This window comes from Carlito syrichta, unplaced genomic scaffold (genome assembly GCF_000164805.1).
Source record: "Carlito syrichta isolate Samal-C Ts95f unplaced genomic scaffold, Tarsius_syrichta-2.0.1 Scaffold303195, whole genome shotgun sequence".
NCBI classification, from domain to species: domain Eukaryota; kingdom Metazoa; phylum Chordata; class Mammalia; order Primates; family Tarsiidae; genus Carlito; species Carlito syrichta.
In genome coordinates, this window is record NW_007247291.1 from 185,790 (window position 1) to 202,429 (window position 16,640).

At 51.2% G+C, this 16,640-nt stretch overlaps 1 protein-coding gene across 1 annotated transcript in view; it reads left to right on the top strand.

The window, feature by feature from the left end:
• The window catches only part of LOC103260409 (RNA-binding protein Musashi homolog 2), a 218,979-nt gene that overhangs the window by 174,474 nt on the left and 27,865 nt on the right, over positions 1 to 16,640 (top strand). Inside the window, exon 6 of the mRNA XM_021712346.1 lies at positions 16,045 to 16,107. Coding sequence (XP_021568021.1) covers positions 16,045 to 16,107 — 63 coding nt within the window. The remainder of the gene's footprint in view (positions 1 to 16,044; positions 16,108 to 16,640) is intronic.

Consider the following 16,640-nt stretch of genomic DNA (forward strand, 5'->3'; position numbering starts at 1 on the left):
CACTGCACTCCAGTCTGGGCGACAGAGTGAGACTCCAACTCAAAAAAAAAAAAAAGTCATGCAGGACACTCTGCTTAGATCCTGCTGATCAGAACTTAGTCACATGGCCAGGTTCCACCTCTTGGAAACCTCAAAATTATCTTTATTCTAGGTAACTGTGTCCAACTAAAAACATACTAAGTACTAGGAAAGAGAGTGGAACAGCTTAGTGAACACCTGTCAATCTCTGCTACAAATCTGAGAGAGGAAGCATCGCAGGTCCCAGGGACGATGAGCAGTGCGTTGTCTGGGGAGCTTGCAAGAGCATCTTGGGTGGAAGGAGAGACACAAGCCTGGAGTCATGGTGTAGACTTTGCGAGTCAGGTTCAGAAAGTCAAATTTGATCCCCAAAGCCTATGAAAGATTTGGAGGTGACTTCAAGTAGAAGAGTGGTGTTGTCAGACTTCCACAGGGAGTCAAGAGTTCAGAGAGATGAGGAGCCCCAAGGATGGATCCAGTGTCCCCTTCTCTCTGACCCCCTGCCTCCTCTCCTCTCGGCCTCGCCCCTCTTGGCTCTGTTTCTCTCCCTCTGCCCTGAGCAGCCTGGTGGTAACTGGAGGTCTTCCAGCTCTGCTGGGGACAGTGAGGTTAATAAAGCCCCAACCTCCAAAACATCTCTGGGCCAGAGTCTTGACAACCAACAGTGGCCTCAGCTACAGGGCACTGGGGGCCACCATGAGGGCCAGGCTAACATCTCATGGTCTGATGCTCATGCCTCTCCCAGTGGGACACTGTGTGCAGTGCAGGTTCCCAGGCAGGGAGACCCTCCCCAGTCTGCTCAGCTTGGACTATGGTGCTGGAGGTGCCAGTCTGTGCTCCTACCTCTCCAGCGATGGAAATGAGGTTTCATTCAGGTGCTGATGTTGACTGGTGAGTACTGGTTTCCTGGAGCACTGGCTGCAGAATGATGTTGAGGCCAGGTCCTAGCTCGGCAGAAAGGAGGCTATGGTTAGCAATGCCAGGAGGTTGCTGCACCAGGACTATGGCCCGTTCACCACGTCGCCCACCCTTTATATTCCAGTTTCTCATGGTTCTTTGTACCGAGTGATTTTCAGTTACTCTAAAAGCTGTGATTTTTGACAGCTATTTCACGTGTGAAAAAGGGAGACAGCAGGTGTTGGTGTCTGAGGACAGGTGCAATAAGCTAGAGATACCCTGTTCCTCTGGAGAGAAAGCCGCTGTAGCCTGTTGTCTTTAGGGGCTACTGTAAGGTATGTTCGGTCAGGACGTCTGCTCTCTGAGCAAAGACAGAGGCTTAGTGTCAGTCTTATCCTGAGGGGTGTGGCTTGGATGTGGAAAGCAGAGTGAAGAGAGCCCAAGCTCCCAGGAGGTAGAGGAGTTGAGGATGACTGAGAAGAGCGACTTTGGCCGTGAACAAGGGTCCACATCTGGAACCTGCTCTCGCCCACCTGCCAGATCTGTCCAGCTCATGACATTTTGCAGTGTTCAGTAGTGCTGGCAGCTGCCACACCCAAGGCCTAGATCCTGCCTGGGCATGCCAGCCTGGGCCACTGTGGAAAGCAAGTGACTCCAGAGCCCTTCTGTTCATTCCCTTTAGCCCATCCACGTGGCAGAGACCCTCGTAGTTGGCACCCACTCAGGAGAAGCGAGCCTGGGGTGTGCGCTCAGGAAATTGCTCCCCCCCTCATGCATGCCACTTTCTGGCCTAGTTCTTGGAGAGAAAGGAGCTCCCTCCCCGAACTCTGCATCCCTGTCAGGGGAAGCGATTCTAGGGCTGTCATGCCGGAACCGTGGAACCAGTGGCTTAGGATGGCCCCCAATTGGGTATACATTTAAACTCCCTGACTCTTTCCTCCTGCTTCAGTTTGTAAGGGGCTGTCTCCTCACTGCCTGCCCCAGAAATGCCCTCACTGGGAACCCTGAGGGACCCTCAGTCTCTGCTCAGTTCATTGCTTCTGGTTGGCTTCCAGAATGGATCCCAGCCAGTAAGCAATGGCCGGCTTCTCGCTAGTTGGGAAGCAGATCTTAAAACATCAGGAGGGGGTGGTCACCTTCCCAGGTAGGTTGCCATAACCATGCTCTCAGGTGTCCGGGGGCCCCTGCTAGATGTTAGGACTTGGTAAACAGAAATACTACCTCGTAAAGGAAAGCCCTCCTGACACAGCAGCCCCCACACATCTGTCTCATCACCAGCCCTCTAATCTGAACATCCCTTCAGCCCTCAAGCCTCGTCTCTGGGGATTACCCTTTGCAGATTAGATCCACAGCCAGATTTGAAATCACAAGCCAGCAACCCCCCCACCACTGCCCGTGGCCAGTCCACCCCTGTGCCACCTGGCCCTGTGTGTACTTGGGCTTATCCTCTCATTTGAATATTAAAGGCAAGCTTAGTCAGGAGAGCATCTCTGCTGCTTTAAAGGAGGATGGAGAAGTGAAATTTAGCAGCACACTCCAAGCCCAGATGGGCCTGGTACAAGGCTCCTCGGGGCTGTGGATGTGCTGTGTCACCACGCTCCTCCCTCAGTGTGAAAAATCGGGAGTTGCCAGGCTCGGTGGCTCAGCCTGTAATCCCGTGCCTTTGGGAGGCTGAGGTGAGTGGATTGCCTGAGCCCGTGGGTTCGAGACCCGCCTGAGCAGGCGAGACCTCATCTCTACAATAAATCAAAAAATTAGCCGGGCATGGTAGCGCGCACCTGTAGTTCCAGCTACTTGGAAGGCTGAGGCAGAAGGATCGCCAGAGCCCAGCAGGTCGAGGCTGCGGTGGCCGGGAGTGGCCACTGCACCCCAGTCTTGGCGACAGAGTGAGACTCCAACTCAAAAAAAAAAAAAAGAAAATCGAGAGTTGACTCTATTCCCAGATGAAAGTTGAGCACGGTGCCTAATAGGGACTTAATAAACATTTGCAGAAAGGAATTGGAGTGATCTGAATTGACGGGAATAACAAGTTTTGCTTTTGATCAGTTTTCTGCAATTCTTGAAGCTCCCTGCATAAATAAGGGGAAATGTGGCTGAGTGAGTACTCAGCTCTCCATGGCAAAGCCCAGAGCCCTGTGTCCTCAGGTGAGAATTCAGGAGACTGAGTTCCTGACCTGAACTTTCTAGGAGCACAAGGACACCGCTAGGCCGCGATTTCCCCATCTGTCAAATGGGCCTATTGATTCTTCACACATGTTGTTGAGAGGGTCAGTGGGACCCAGCGTGGTCTAGTGCTTTGGAAAGCTTAGTGTCACGTCCAAGGAGGGCAGCCCTGTCCAGGGGGCAGAGGGCCACACCAGCTATGGTAGGGACCTCAGTGAGGGGGCCTGAGGGAGGCGCCTGAACCTCGTTCTCTCTGGGCTGAGACCTGGTTCCCACCAGATTTCGCGCCCCCCACCCTGCTGTCCATGGCTACACTTACAACTTCTTAGGAACCTATGCCACCAGCCTCACAAAGTATCCATTAAGTCTGCCAGCAGGAACTTAATCACCTTTCTTCAAGTCTTTTCATTTACATTTCCATCAACAAAAGCAAGTGAAAGGCTGCAGCTTAAAAAACAAAACAACAACGAAAACTCGTAAATTACTCAGCATGTGAAATTGTAGGCAGGCTCAGTGCCAGGCCAAAGGGTTGGGCAGCTTGCGCCTTCTGACAGCCAAGGACAAAGCAGGAGACAAAGTTGTGTCCACCACTCCCTCCTCCTCAGGCTGAAAGAAGTCCAGGTCAGCTTGGACCCCCGAGAGACCCCAGCCCACTGTCTCTTCCATTGGATGAGGGCGCATTCTCTGCAGAGCGCAGGAGATGATCATCAGCACCTGAGCCGAGCCAGGGCCTCCCAGAGCGCAGGTGTGCTGAGCAAGGGCACAAGGAATTCAGAGCCTGGAGGAGTGTGCCACATGTGTCCAGATGTGTTCCTCCACACTGGAGCAGTATGCACAGGTCCTGCTGGGGAGCTTTCAGGAAGCTGCAAAATCTTAGCCCGCTTGGGCTGCTGTAACAGAATACCATAAACTAAGAAGTTCATAAATAACAAATTTATTTCTTACGGTTTTGCTTCCTGGGAAATCTGAAATCAGGGTACCATGGAACCCCTGCTTCCCTGCTCTGAGTCTGAGCAGGTGTTTGATTGGATGTCTGGTAAGGGCCACATCCTGGCTCATAATTTCTCATTGTGCCCTTACCTGGTGGAATGGGCTAGCTAGCTCTTTGGGGTCTCTTTTATAAGGACACTAATCTCATGCATGAGCGGGGAGTTCTCCTGGCCTAATCACCTCCCAAAGACCTCACCTCCTAATACCATCATCTTGAGGGCGAGGATGTCAAAATATGAATTTTGGAAGGACCTAAACATTCAGATCATAGCAGGCAAGATCTGAACTGAGTTTTGTAGCACAGATAGAAGTTCCCAGGAGATGATGAGGGAAGGGTATTCTACCCCACAGGACCAGCAGGTGTAAAGTCACAAAAGGGTTATGTGTGTTCCCTCCCTTGCATTCCTGCCTCCATTTGGCCCCCACCTGGGCAGATGTTGTCCTGGTATCTGGGCTAAGACAGCTGGACAACAGACTTGGCATTGGGAAGCTGATGTCAGTTTTCCTAGACCCAGGGAATCACAGGCAGACACTTGCGAACCAAGGATGCTGCCCCTACCCACGCCATATGAGGCTGTTCCCTGATGGGGCCTTTACTGATGCGACTGAGCAGGCCCAGTGGGCTCTGGCTGCCAGCTGGCCAGCTGGCCAGGCTGGCTTCCTTTGAGGCAGGAAGCCTTGCCCATATGTGCTTCCTCACAGAGGGCGGGGCAAACGCGGACTGCTGCTACTCCCATGGAAGCCCTGCTTCCCTGCTCTGAGTCTGAGCAGGTGTTTGATTGGCCCCATGGCATCCCTGGTTTTGAGGGAGGGTCCAAGGCCAGCCCTGCAGCTCTCTTGGTGCTACCTGCTTGGGGCCTCTCCAGGCTTGCTTTTGCCCTCCAATACCAGCTTGGAAGATGCTGGGAGTCAGGTAAGGCTAGGAGTAGGAAGAGGCGCATCTCCCCAACCTCCCCATCACCCCCAGTATCTAGTCACACCTTCTCTACCCATCTCTCTATCCATCCTGCATATGGTTACTAAGCACCCACTGTGTCACAGACCCTGCCCTGGGTGCTGGGGACATAGTGATGAATATGGGACTCTGCCCTTACAGGGCAGTTGTTGGGGACAGAGGAGCAAACAGAATTCCACTCAGAGGGACCCAGAAAGGCTGCTCTGGCCCACCCCCCCTAGAGGAGCTGAGAGGAGCTGCACAGGACCCCCTTGGAAGGATGCCCATCAGGGCAGGAGGGCAGTGGGAACTGTCAGTCTGACTAACCAGCACAAGCACTGGGGCTCCAGGTTCCCTGTTCACACCTGCAGTGACCACATCACCAGGCGGTGGCCACCCCAGCCAGCCCTCCCTAAACCCCTGCAAGCCCCTTGCCTCCTGATGTCACATGAACCTGCCAGAGTTAGAGCTGCACTTCAGATAAAACATACCCTATCACTCACAAGCAAATTATAAATGTTATCTGTGAAAGCCCTTTGGATGCGAAATGTCATGTAAATTAATAGAATTTTAGAATAGGAAGGCACCAAAGGGATTTCTCATCTCCGCTACAGTTATTACCTTGGGCAATAATAATAAAAATAGAAATAAAAGTTATTATTCCACTTACGGAGTGCCAGATAACCGGCTGAGCACCTGACGCTGGCTTCTCCCTGAATCTTCACTGCAGCCCTGCACAGAGGTTTCCTTAACTGTGTTTTGCAGAGGGGGGTAAGGAAATGAGGCTGAGAGGAAAGTTAACTGACTTGTCTTGGGTTCCCCAAGATTGGGAGATGGGATTTTCATCAGCCTACTTCTCACCACCGTTGGGTGCTGTTTCCTTTAACCTCTCTGAACCCAGAATCCTCCAGCTATTCGATGGGAATAGTGACATCTTCTTGTTGCGTTTCTGTGAGGATTCACTGAGATGATGCAGGGACATCCCTTGGCCATGGAAAGTACTCAGATGGTGGCTGCTGTTATTATCATTAGTGTAATGATTATTTTTCTCATCATCAAAGCCAAACTCTCCTATTTTATAGGCGAGAAAAAGAAGACATAGAAAAGGATGGTCTTCCATCCACCCCTTCAGCGAGGGCTAGTGTGCCAGGGTGTGACCTACCAGCTGTTAAAATTTTCAAATATTTCTGTACTTGGTAAATAACTGCTGCCCTGAGCCCCCAAAGTGCCTCCTCACCATCCTGGAGAACTCTCTGATTGCCCCCATAGTCTACCAGCAAAAGAGTTGGTGCCCAGCACAGCAGTATCTGCCCTTCAGTGTCTGAAACATCCTGTCTCAGGAGACAACAGTTGTGGAGTGTCTGCATTTTCTAGGAGAGGGAACTTGAGATCACAGATGCTCATTTACTCCCTGAGCTAGTGATGGGCTCAAGATAGGAACCTGGGGGTTTTCAGCAAGAAGTCAGGGTGTTCAAGACTTGAACATTTGCTGACCTGGTCAGCACAGGCAGGGCTATAGGAATGGTGTTTGGGATTTGATGAGAAGGAGTCATTGAGAAGACCCATGTGGAAGAAAACTGTGGAGAAAACGGTGTGGGGAAGGGGTCCAAAGGGGCCTAAGATTTCAGTGTCTCAGCAAGAGACCCTGCTGTGATAAAGCAAAATTGTGACTCATTCTCTGGCAATTGAGCAGCCAAAATTTTGAACAGGGAGAAGTGTAAAAGCATCTGAACCAGGAGCTCTGGAAAGAACAGTGATTTGTCCTGACACACATGAGTGGTAGGCAGGAGACTGTCTCAAAAGCAGAAATTGCCATTTTCATGAAGAGTTGGGGAGGGTGTGATATGGAAGGAAAAACTGAAAATAGTTTGTTGATGCCTCTTTAGAAACTACAGTCTGGAATCCCTTCACTTTGCAGGTCTTGTCTTGGTCTCAGAAAGATGGGCAGATGTTTGTTCTGCGGGGAAGTGGGTGTCCCTGGGCTATCTGGAAGCCACAAACTGCTGGCACAGGGCAGCGAGGGCTGGCTTTGAAACAAACCTCATGTGGGCATTCTTATCCTTGACATCCCACTGGAGAGAGAGTGATGCTGGACAGAGCATCCTTGGAGGGCCAGGAGCCAGTGTCGAGCCACTGAAATGTGTCAGCCATCCCTGATGCTGGCTCTCTGGCTGGCACTGCAGAGAAAACCCACCTCATCCTGGATGGTCAGGCTGAAAATGTCGGAGGCTAGAACTCACCAGGGCCTTGAAAGTCAAGGGTTTGTCCCCTCTCCAACTTGATAAGTAGTAACTGGGAAGAGTTTGAGGGACGTGTGTCTTGGTCATATGTCCCAGGGATTTTCTGTTGTTGTTGTTAATTGAATTGAAGTGGTGAGACCTTTGGGGGCTAGGTCAAGATCACAGCCACAGGAATGCCTCCATTCCTTTTCCTCTTGCCACCTCAATCTTGGAAAAAAGAATTAGTTGGAGTGGCCGCCCCTTGCTCTCCCATCCCTAAGGACTGAGTCTTCTGATTGCTGCCTCTATCTTTAAGCTGCATTTGGTGTGGCCACACCCAGTTGAGCTCCGCTATGAGAGGACCCCAAAGCACACCCAGCCAAGGGCCTGGTTCCAAGCTAGAGGGAGCTTCCAGGCACAGGTCCCCATTTTCCTCCTGGCAGAGTAAGCCAATGCCCCAAGGCCCAGCTTACCGTTAGCCAGTTATCTCTCCTTCCCAGGGGGTTAGTCTGAGTTACTTGGTCCTAGGACCCTCGTCCCACAGATGGAGCCCCCTTCCTGTCAGCAGCTAACAATGAACTGCAAGCTCCATGAAGACAGAGACCATGCGTGTTGTTCACTACTGTGATTCCAGTGCTCAGAACAGAGCCTGGCATGTAGTAGTGCTCGGTCAACATTTATTGAGAGGGCACAGGGCTGGGAATGAGGATTGAGTCACCAGGAGTTGTACTGCAGTTCACTGCAGAATTCTGGGTGAGTGCAGGTACTGAGTGCTGGGTCCAGCTCTCATTGAACGACTCTGGTAGAAAGGGCCCAGGGAGAAAGACGCTGGGTCCAAGCCCCCAGATAGAACTTTCTGCTTCCTGTCTCCCAGGAGAGCCCTAGGACCCCAGCAAACATAGCTAATGCAGTGTTCTCAGCACATGAGAATTCCCTGGGGAGCTTTGAAAGCTTCAGCTGTTCCAGCTGTACCCCAGATAGACTTTATCAGGATCTCTGGAGGTAGGGCCCAGGCATCAGTACTTTTTCAGGCTCCTCAGGGGATTTCAGTGTGCAGCCCAGTGGAGGTAGCCTGCTGGAGAAGGGGAAGCAGGAAGAGGTGCCATGGAGTGTCCACCAAGAGCATCCTCTGGGGGTGAGATGAAAGTGCCCACTCTCAGAGGGACCCTGGGGGCAGGATTGAGCACCTCTTGCTTGTCTGCCACAGCCCAAGACTCCATGTTCTGATCTGGAGTCGGGCTGGAGTTGAACCCGTTCCTGAGCTGCAGAATCGTTCACACAGGAGACGAGAAGCTTCAAAGTGCCACACAGAGCCAGTGGGGAGGGCAGGCCTTGCCCCACACGCAGTCCTCAGGTGGATGGATGGGGCACTCTGTTGTGTTTACGGAGTGCCTCTGAGTCGGAAGGAATCTGCAGACCAACGTACACCTTCCATTCCTGGCCTGGCACCCTGGTTCCACCTCCTCTGAGAACCTCCTTGTTGCTTCCAGAAGGTCCTCCTTGATTTCTGTTTCTTGCTTCCACTAACCCGCTCATCTGAACTGAGGTGCCCTGACAACAAAACTTTCTGAAACCTCCCGAAGGTTTGCTGTTGCAATACACCTTCCCTTTAGTCCTGTCAAAACATCTAAACTGTTGCATTTTTAAAAATTAAGCTAAACAGCAATTGTATTAAAAATTACTGGGGACGCTTTTGTGCCATCCCTCTGTTGCAGGGCCCTTGACTGCAGAACCTCTCTCCTTTAGGCAACAGGAAAGATCTGGGACCAGGCCCAAGTCACCAACCCCTCGCCCTTCCCAGCAGGCAGGCCTGGCCTTCACATTTGCTCCCTCTGCCTCGCTCTCCAGGGGGACAGTTGCCAGGTTTCAACGACTGTCATTTTCCCAGCTGCAGTCAAGGACAGAGGGCGAGGAGTTTCTAGGCTATTCTCTCTCTCCATCCCCCTCTTCCGAGAGTAGCAGCCCCAGCCCTCTCCTCTGTCCGAGGTCTCTGTGGGAGTGATATTGCCAGGCTTACTCCTAAATGGTGTGCTTAAATTCTTATTTTAAATGCCAAGAACATGGGGGTAGGCTTTTGGTTTTGTTTTTCCAAATGGACATACATCTACTTCCTTCAAACCAAAATTTTACAGTCTGATCATGTCAGTGTGTCTCTTTGGTTATCAGTTGTTCCTCCTCTTCAGACCCTCTGTTGTGATCTGAATCACTTGGTCCTCCCACTGCAAAATGTGCCATACGCCTTTTTTCCACCCTAGCCCCTTGGCAGCCACCAGCCACTCTCTGTTTCTCTGCACAGAAGTCAGGGCTGTGAATTTCCTTGAAAAGAACCAGCCCTGTCGCATCAGGCTGGCCTGCCCAGGAGGTGGGAGCATCCTGGGCCAGCCAGGATGACAGATGGTGGTGTTTCCAAACTTTTGTAGGATATGTTTCCTCCATTCTGGGTGACAGTTTCTTCTTTTGGTTGCTTATTTTTTTAGTGTTTGGATTCTATGAAGCAACGTTGGGTTTAGCCAAGAATGTTTGAACCATCTATAGACATCGCTGCTAGGGAGTTGCAGGATGTGCTGGAGAAGGGGGTGGAGAGTGCTTCAAGCAAGCACAACACAGAAAAAGTCATTTCATAATGGACCATCGGGGTGGTGGTGCATATTACAAGAGAGTCTTTCTTTATACCCTTAACCACACCTCTTTGAGCCATAAGAAGTCTCAGAATTCTCTTTTCTCCTCTTTTGAAAGGCACAGAAGGGCCAACTGACTCATCCACAGTCACAGAAATAAGCAGTGACTGAACTGTACCGCAGGCAGGACTCGCAGGGCAGCGCCATCTCATAACAAGAAGGAGAGAGAAGGCAAAGAAAAGGTTCATGGCTTAATTCTTCCCAACAGATGGGACAGGGGGCAGAGCCCTTTCAGTGTTTACCAGAAACAAAGACCCCCAAGGCTTTCTCTAAATTGGGGATTATCTGCCTACACTATGGCTCAGAATCATCTAGAAGACCTCTAAAAGATACAGAGACCAAGGCTGGGCATAGTGACTCATGCCTGTTATCCCAGCACTTTGGGAGGCCGAGGTGAGAGGATTGCTTGAGCCCAGGAGTTCAAAACCAGACTGGGCAGCATAGCAAGACCTCGTCTCTACAAAAAAAAAATCAGAAAATTAGCCAGGTATGGTGGTGCACACCTGTAGTCCCAGCTACTCAAAAGGCTGAAGTGGGAGGATCGCCTGAGCCCAGGAGATCGAGGCTATAGTGAGTCATGATCTTGTCACCGCCCTCCAGCTTGGGCAACAGAGCAAAACCCTGACTCAAAAAAAAAAAAAAAAAAGATAAAAGACCCCACCTGATTAGGTGTGTGAGGGTGGGGTCAGGGCATGGGTATGTTATTCAAACTCCACCATGCAGAGACCCACTGCTTGCATGGTGACTCACATGCAGTGAGTCTCACAGGGAACTGACCACAAGAGTTAGATCCACCACTCTATTCTCAGGAAGCCCTTTCCTGCAAGGGGAAGGGGCTGGCAGACTGTGCAGATGTGTGCTGCGATTTCACTTTCTTAAAACCTCGGCTGTATGCTGGGGTCACCTGGGAAGCTTTGAAAGGTCCCGGTGCCCAGGCTGCACTACATACCAAATGAGTTAGGATCATAGGGGTGGGACCCAGGCATCTGTTAAAGCTCCCCAGATGGTTTTGCTGAGCAACTGGGGTTGAGAATTCATTACTTAAACAGAGCTGGGCGCTCCCATTTGCCATAGCCCCCATTCTCTCGCCGGATGAGTCATGTTCCTAGCCCACTCCAGGAGCACTGAGTGTGCCCCCCACAGTTTCGAGGACTATGGGAGTGGGGAGGCTGCCAGATGGTGCTTCCCGTTAGCTGCAGTTTACCCAGAACAGTGACTCCCAGCCCGGACACTCATCCACAGCATCAGAGCGTCCTGACCACTATCAGCTGATGCTTGGTGAGAATCTTCTGCAGGGCAGTCTCTAGCTAAATCCTAAGTGGGACATGCGACGGACTCCCTGCCCTAGAAGAACTTGTCACCTAGTGAGAGAAATAAGATATGCACATAAAAATAACTGTGCTTAGGTAAGGAAGAAACTGGTAAGTGCCACTAAAACAATAAAAAGTAGGTGTGGTCTCATATAATTCTCAAAATAGAGGAGAAAAGCCCCCAAATTTCCATTGACTTCTAATTTGCAATAAATCATCACAGCTCCAAAAAAGTTCAGTAGATAATCTCATTCACTGTCATCAGAACAGTGACATCTTTCACTTAGATGAGTCATCATCCCCAGAGTTGTGTTAGCACCACCCCCAGAGGACTTAGGTTTGTCATCCTCCTGCACCAAAACAGGCTCATGCAGGGCCTGAGGCGAAGGGACTCTAGAGGTCATCTTGCCTAACCTCCTTGCAGCAGGGAGGAGTTACTCAGAGTCCAGAGATGTGAAACACCGTGTTGAAGTCACACAGCAAGGCAGGGTCGACCAGGGCTGGAGGTTAGGCTTTGAGGCCAAGCCTGGTGATTGATTCTTCTGTTTTCCCACCTAGAGGGCAAAGGACTTCCAGACTAGCAAGAGCAGGTCTGTGGGCCAGATCCCCATTAAACATGACAGTTCCTATAAGACACGGTGCCTGCCCGTGCTTAGAATTTCACCATTATTCATTGTTTTGTACTGAGATTCTCAGATAGGAGGAGCATAGTATATTCCTAATACCTAAATTCCCAGATAGCTAATCTGTAGCTCGGGCCCTCCGAGATTTTATCAGCAAAATGTTTTTCTCCTTTCTGCTGGATTTACTACTAACATGGGAGGCATTAAGCCACGAGAGTCCAGTTATCATTGTTAGAGCTGAACAAGATATATATTCTAATTTTGAGCCATGGAAATTTAACTTCACTAAATGACATTATGAAGTTGGACACTATGAAGGATTATAGACCACAATGATCAGTAAGGAGTTCAAGCCCCTCACGTGCTGACAGTCATCTGACCATGGCTTCTACCGTGGAGAAAGTAGACCACCCAGTAGAGAACAGTCCTGTCTTGAAAACAGGGCTGATGGTTGGACAGAGACCTGATAGGCCATGTCATATCATAATGACAGCTAGCTCTGATTTAAGCTTCCTGGCTGCCAAGCATTCATAAGCACTTTGCATGTGTTAATTCTGTACTAATATGGTCATCGCCTTTATAAATGAGGACATCAAGGTAAAGAGAGGGCAAGCAACTTGCCACAAGCCACATAGCTAATAAGTGGCTGAGCCAGGACTTGAACCCAGATAGGCTCCAAGTCTGTGTGCTCTGCTGTTTTTTGTGCTACCCTGTCTCACAAGGAGAAGCTTGGTAGCCCTGGGAAGCTATGTTGAGAAGGGACCCCTGCCCCACATTCCCAGCAATGGGAGCAGTCATTTTCCACTCTGTACAGTGAGCTACTGGGTGGCTGTGGGCACTCATGGACCAGGGAACTCTGCCACAGCTTTGCTTGGGCCGCAACCCTAACGAGAAGCCCTCATTCTACCTAGTACCCTGCAGTCTTCCCCCAGACACCCCTGTCAAGGACTCTTCTCCTTGACAACCCAGTCTCTGTGGTTTCCCAAGGGCATAACCTGCCACAGCTGACTCCTGCCTCCTCAGGGCCTGGGGAGAAATGCTGAAGACAGTGCTACCAGATGACTCTCCCAGGCTTCTCTTCCCTGTACTTCCCAGCCCTTCCAGGTCCAGCCCCAGAGGGAGTGTCATTTCCACCAGGGGCCTCCTTGTCCTCAGGCCCCTCTTATGTCCTGTGAAGGGTCTATCCTGGAGAAAGACTGTGCCCTCTGTTACCATCATGGCATCATGGCACCTTGAGGCTGAGGCCACCATGATGTTGCTTTGGCCTCATCGTTTGTAGTCCCAGTGGGGCAGCCCCAGTTCAACCCAACATACATACATCACACACAAACTCAAAACACACACATACACCTAACACATACACCCAACACACATTCAACACACCCAACACATATACCCAACCCACCTAATTCACACACCCAACATATACATACATCCCAACACATATACCCAACACACATTCAACATACCCAACACACACACTTAACACGCCCAACACATACACCCAACCCACCTAATACACACACCCACCACAGGCATACATCCCAATACATATACCCAACACATACACACACACATCCCCAACACTAACACTCAGCATATTCAACCCAATACACACACCTACAGACTCAGCATACCCAACACATACACCCCTTTCTGTATCTGTGCTTGCCCATCCCCCACAAACCCAGCCACCAAGAAGAGCCCTAGTCCTGGAAACTCAGTATCAGGGCTTATTCACCAGGTCATGTGGAGAACATGTTTGGGGTAAGGGGTGACCACTAAGGCAGGACAGCCTAATGGAATAGGAGAGGGGTGGCAGAAAGCAGAGGAAGTGGGCCAGGAGGACAGCCCAACAGCCCAGTGCAGACTGCTGGGGCAGGTACTGTCTCCTTCCTCCAGGAGGTTCCCAAGGAGCTAAGCCAGGGGTTGGTATCTCAGAAGGAGGGCACAGAGGCGATGGAGGTGCCAGCCACAGAGCTGCCGAGCCACTGTTGTAGGGGAGGCTGGATGGCTCTCCTCCCCCAGCCCCTCTTCTCACACCTATCGCTCGGGCTTACCCTCCCTCTCAATGGTTGAGATTAAATCCCAGCCCTCAGCAGCCTCTGATGCTCAGTCTCCAGCAGGAGCCTTTATCTGAGATTAAGGATAATAGATTTCCTTTCTCGGATAAGTTTTTTTTTTTTCTTTCTCTCAGACTTTTTGTCCAAAATGCGTTCAACTCCAGAAAATAGACCTTTGATTAACAAGTCTTTTTGTTGACTGCACTCCCCTCCCCCAGTTTTGTTCCTCCTTCCCTCCCCCCCCACCACCTTTCCAGGCTTACAAGGAAACCTATTTCAAGGGGGTGGTAAGAAAGTGCAAAAGAATGACCTGCCCTTCCTCCTCTCCCTCACCTGCCTCCTCCCCTGGGCCCTCCTGTGAGTCTGCAGCAGGAGCCTGGACATCTTGAGAGATAAGACAGGAGAAACAAGTTGACTTGGTCCTTGTTTTCCTTCAGCAATTTCCACCAGCATCCTCATCTTCAGAAATCCAAATCCTGCCCCGAAGAAATGGGGAGAGGATTTGGTCGGGGGTCCCTTCTTTGATCTCAGTCTGGGTTCATTACTGCCATCTGGGGAAGGGAGACCTCCAAGCGCCATGTTTCCTGCATGGTCTTCATGGGACTCACTGGGAGGCCCTTCCCGGCTGCCAGAACCAACCCTGTGCATTTATTTCACCTGGATTTTTCTTTTTCCCCCTTCAACAGCCCTATTACCATATTTAAATGCAAGTATGTCTCTTTTTATTGACATTTTAAGTAGCTTAGCCTGACCTTTTTAGAGTAGTTTGTTCCCTTTTGAACTCCTTTCCCTTCATAGCACCGTGTAGCTAGGACAATAGTCTTAGAGTTTAGTGGGCTTCTAGTTTGTTCTGTTTGGGGAATCTCTCTCTCTCTCTCTCTCTCTCTCTCTCTCTCTCTCTCTCTCTCTCTCTCTCTTTCTCTCTCTCTCTCTCTGCATGTCTTCCTCCCTCTTGTCCTGTAGCTGTTCCTTATTTGAAAGGCTCAATGGCTAAAGGCAAGCAACCCTGTTGGGGGCTGTTTACTGAGTTTGCCACCGGCTTCTGGCACATCATTTAAAACCACAGTCATTGGAAATGGGTCTTGGGGTCAGGCTCCATGTGTCTGCCCAGATGACAGAGGGTGTTTGTCCTTATGTGTGTGGGCATGTATCTGTGTGTGTCCCAGAGCGAGGCTGTGTGTGAACATGCTAGCGGCCAAGAGAAGCCCAGGGGAGGGGACTTGGCTTCCTTCATCTGGACATTTTACACCCACATGGGGTCACCTTGACCTCTCGACTTTTATTCTCATTGCTAGGACTACAGATTTTGATAGCAGAAACCTTGATCAAGAAGAACTCTGGAAACCCCTAGGACACCCTCCAGTGCCAGCTTTCATCTAGATGCTGGGACTCAGACAGAGAAGACACATCTAAATCCCCCCAATTGCCTTAGGAAGTAGAGACACTAAGAGATATCAAACAAAGCCACGGGGCTCACCCCATGTAGATTACCACAGCCCCCCCCCCACATCTAGCTTCCTGTGTACTCTGTCACCTGGGAACCCCCTACACCCTGCCCCACCCCCACCTATAAATACTTCACCCTCGGCCCTGGGGCTGTGACACTACTGACATGGAGTTCTGACAAAGTCCAGAGTTAAGATGGCCAAGCCACCCCACAGAGCCTTGGAGAACAGCTGGAGTTAAGTCGTCTCCTGGCCAAGGTGTCTGTTGGGTCAAGAGGCCGTCCTGAGTGCCTCCTACCTGGGTGCAGAGCCGACCACTCTGCTGGGATCCCGCAAGGGGCAGTCGGCCAGTCCAGCCCTGCTACAGACAACCCTAGGGGGTCACTCTGTGTCAGTGCAAGGGCAGCAGGGTGCTCAGCCCCTGCTCTCAGGAGAAAATTCCTCCTAACACTCTTGAAATATTTTCACTTGCTCTCTGGAACCAGAGTTTTGGGGTGAAAACATGAGAATCAAGCACACCTAAAGATGCTGTGCCTTCTGGAAGCCTGAGAGCCACTGATCTGTGTCCCTCCCAAAAACTGCCCCGTGAAAACCCCTTCCCTGTCTTCTGTGTGGAGGGAGGGGCTGTGTGGCCCGTGAGCCAGGTCTGTCCCTTGTCCAGTGCCAGGATCCTCCTTGACTCCAGCTCGTCTCTCCCCCGCCAGGCTTCCCGGCAGCGGCATACGGACCAGTGGCAGCAGCGGCGGTGGCAGCAGCGAGAGGATCAGGTAGGAAGGTGTATGGGACAGGCCGCTCCCAGGCATGCCCCCAGTGTGCAGGGGAAGGTCAAGGCCCTGTCAGATCTGTGTGGCTGCATCCGTCCAACACCACTCTCACCACAGCCTGGGGCAGGGCGGGGGGCGCGGTGGACAGTGAGGCACGGGCAAGGCCCGGCCACCCAGGACTCTTGTGCCGGGTTAGTCACAGTCACAGGACTGCAAACCAAAGGCAGATGGATTATTCTCTCATGGGGGGGAGGGGGCAATAAACAAAACTAAGTTTATTTTTTACTTTGGCCACCCCTCCACCTGACAACTGGCTTCTGGGCACCTGTGGTCATTTTCCCCCTTGGCTTTTGCTAATTCCACAGGCTCCCTTCCTTGGGTCCCTGACCGAGCCAGAGAGGTGCTAGACTGTCCTCTGGGTCCCAGCTGCACTGGCAGGGGGGCTTACTGATTGGCTAAACCCCCAAACCCCTGAAAGCCAGCCACGGGACCAGCCCTTGACCTCTGTGAATGAAGCTGCGGCTTTCTGGAGCCTC